Raw genomic sequence first — 1,808 nt, 5'->3', positions numbered from 1 at the left:
GCATTACCCACTAACAGCCATGCTTCACAACTCTAGCCACAGCAACGGCCTGGCCTATGTGGGTAAGCATCCCTTGATTCAGATCATGGGCACCAGGCAGGCTGAGAGGTACCCCAAGTGGGTAGGTCACACCCAAGTCCAGTCACAGGTTCTGGAGTCTCTCAGATCCTATGTACCCTGACTGCACTAGATCGGGAGGACAAGTCGCTTCCAGGCAGAAGAAAGCAACAACACTTCCTTTCCAGTTCAGCTTTATTTTGCAAAAATTTACAAGGCCTCCTTTGCACAGAGATGCTTGTGGGGACCACATGAATCAATGTGCCCTCACAGTCCAGACTTGGTGGCAGAGACAGGACACAAGTGCCATGGTAGACAGTGCCATGGTCTTTCTTCCTGTGCCCTGGATAATTGGATAAAAATGGATTTAGTGCTGTGGTAGACAGGAGTGCAAATGGACCCCCAAAAGGAAGAGATCGAGGAAGTCTTCCCAGAGTAGAAGATTTTTGCCAATATGCCAGATGGAGAACGGAGATTGGCAAGAGCAGAAGTCTGGAAGGTTATGAGAACAGGGTAGGAAGGACAAGGTGTCCAGAGTGGTAAGCAAAGGGGAAGTAGATGAAAATGGAAAAATAGGCCAGACAGCTCCGGATGCTGTGGTATAAGCTTTTGACTCTACATAGTAGGGACCACTGGCTTCAACCCTTTTCGGCGACAAAGTTTAGGTGAGGCTACCTAGGGACCCTAGCCTTGGTTCCTTGCTCCTGACCTGATCTGTCTTTTCTTCCACAGGTAAGATCCTGAGGAGGCAGAAGAGGGACAGGGAAGGAGTATGGGTAGGGGCAGGGGGAGCCCTGTACCCCAATACTTCCCCTTTCCTCCTGGAGCCTCGTCTCAGGCAGCATCATCCCAGTCTACTGTACCCTCCTGGCCACTGTGGTCCTCGGTCTGCTTGCCTATGTGGCCTTCAAGTGGTAGGTGGTCTGGGCACTGCCTTGTGGCACCCCCTTCCCTGTCTGGACTCCCAACCAATTCCCTGTCTTGAAGGTGGGGACAGGTCGGTAGGTCTCCCTTTCTCCCCACAGCTGGCGCTCACATAGACAAAGACAGCAGCTGGCCAAAGCTCGAACTGCAGAGCTGGGAGGTCTCAACAAGGACCAGATGCATGGGGATAGCAGTGTCTTCCTGGACTCTCCTAGCAGTCTGGAGCCCTGTGCCTCCAACCAGGGTGAGCCCCTTTCCCAGAACTGCCTCACCACCCAGCCCTTGTGTGGTCCTCATATCTCCTGCCTCAGGACCACATCCTGAGCTTGGGTGCCAACTTTACCTTGATCTCCCTCGGCAGCACCAGGAGAAAGTGGAGCGGCTGCTAGAGGTGTCAGTTGAAACTGACAAGGGCTGGCGGGGACTGGCAGACCATCTGGGCTACCAGGCTGAGGCTGTAGAAATCATAGCCCAAGGCCAGGTGCGAGCCTACACACTGCTGAGGGACTGGGCTATCCAAGAAGGCAGTGGTGCCACCCACAAGGTGCTAGAGAATGCCCTGGTTGCCATGGGCCAGGAAGATGTGGTCCAGGTCCTGGGCCCCCAAGCTGAGGGCTGCTCTGTGGCATGAGTGCTGCCTCCATAGCCTGGCTCCTCGGAGCCTGCTCTGGTGCTCCCGTACCCCCATCTCATGTATCTTTCCCTTCATGGGCTTCCTGGGGTTGCTGGGCTCAGCCTGCTCTGTTCTGGAGAAGAAAACCGAAGATCCAGCCACCATTCACTTCCCCTCACCCACCCATCCCCTCCAGAAGAGGCCCCAGGATATG

General features: G+C 54.8%; 1 protein-coding gene across 1 annotated transcript in view; it reads left to right on the top strand.

Moving 5' to 3' along the window:
• NBEAL2 (neurobeachin-like 2) overlaps positions 1–1,612 on the top strand; it is a 28,814-nt gene extending 27,202 nt beyond the window's left edge. Inside the window, exons 54-57 of the mRNA XM_011981142.1 lie at positions 37–108; positions 885–971; positions 1,083–1,225; positions 1,293–1,612. Coding sequence (XP_011836532.1) covers positions 37–108; positions 885–971; positions 1,083–1,225; positions 1,293–1,612 — 622 coding nt within the window. The remainder of the gene's footprint in view (positions 1–36; positions 109–884; positions 972–1,082; positions 1,226–1,292) is intronic.
• Positions 1,613–1,808: the final 196 nt, after the last annotated feature.

This window comes from Mandrillus leucophaeus, unplaced genomic scaffold, assembly GCF_000951045.1.
Source record: "Mandrillus leucophaeus isolate KB7577 unplaced genomic scaffold, Mleu.le_1.0 Scaffold22, whole genome shotgun sequence".
NCBI lineage: Eukaryota > Metazoa > Chordata > Mammalia > Primates > Cercopithecidae > Mandrillus > Mandrillus leucophaeus.
This window is presented reverse-complemented; position numbering and strand designations above follow the sequence as displayed.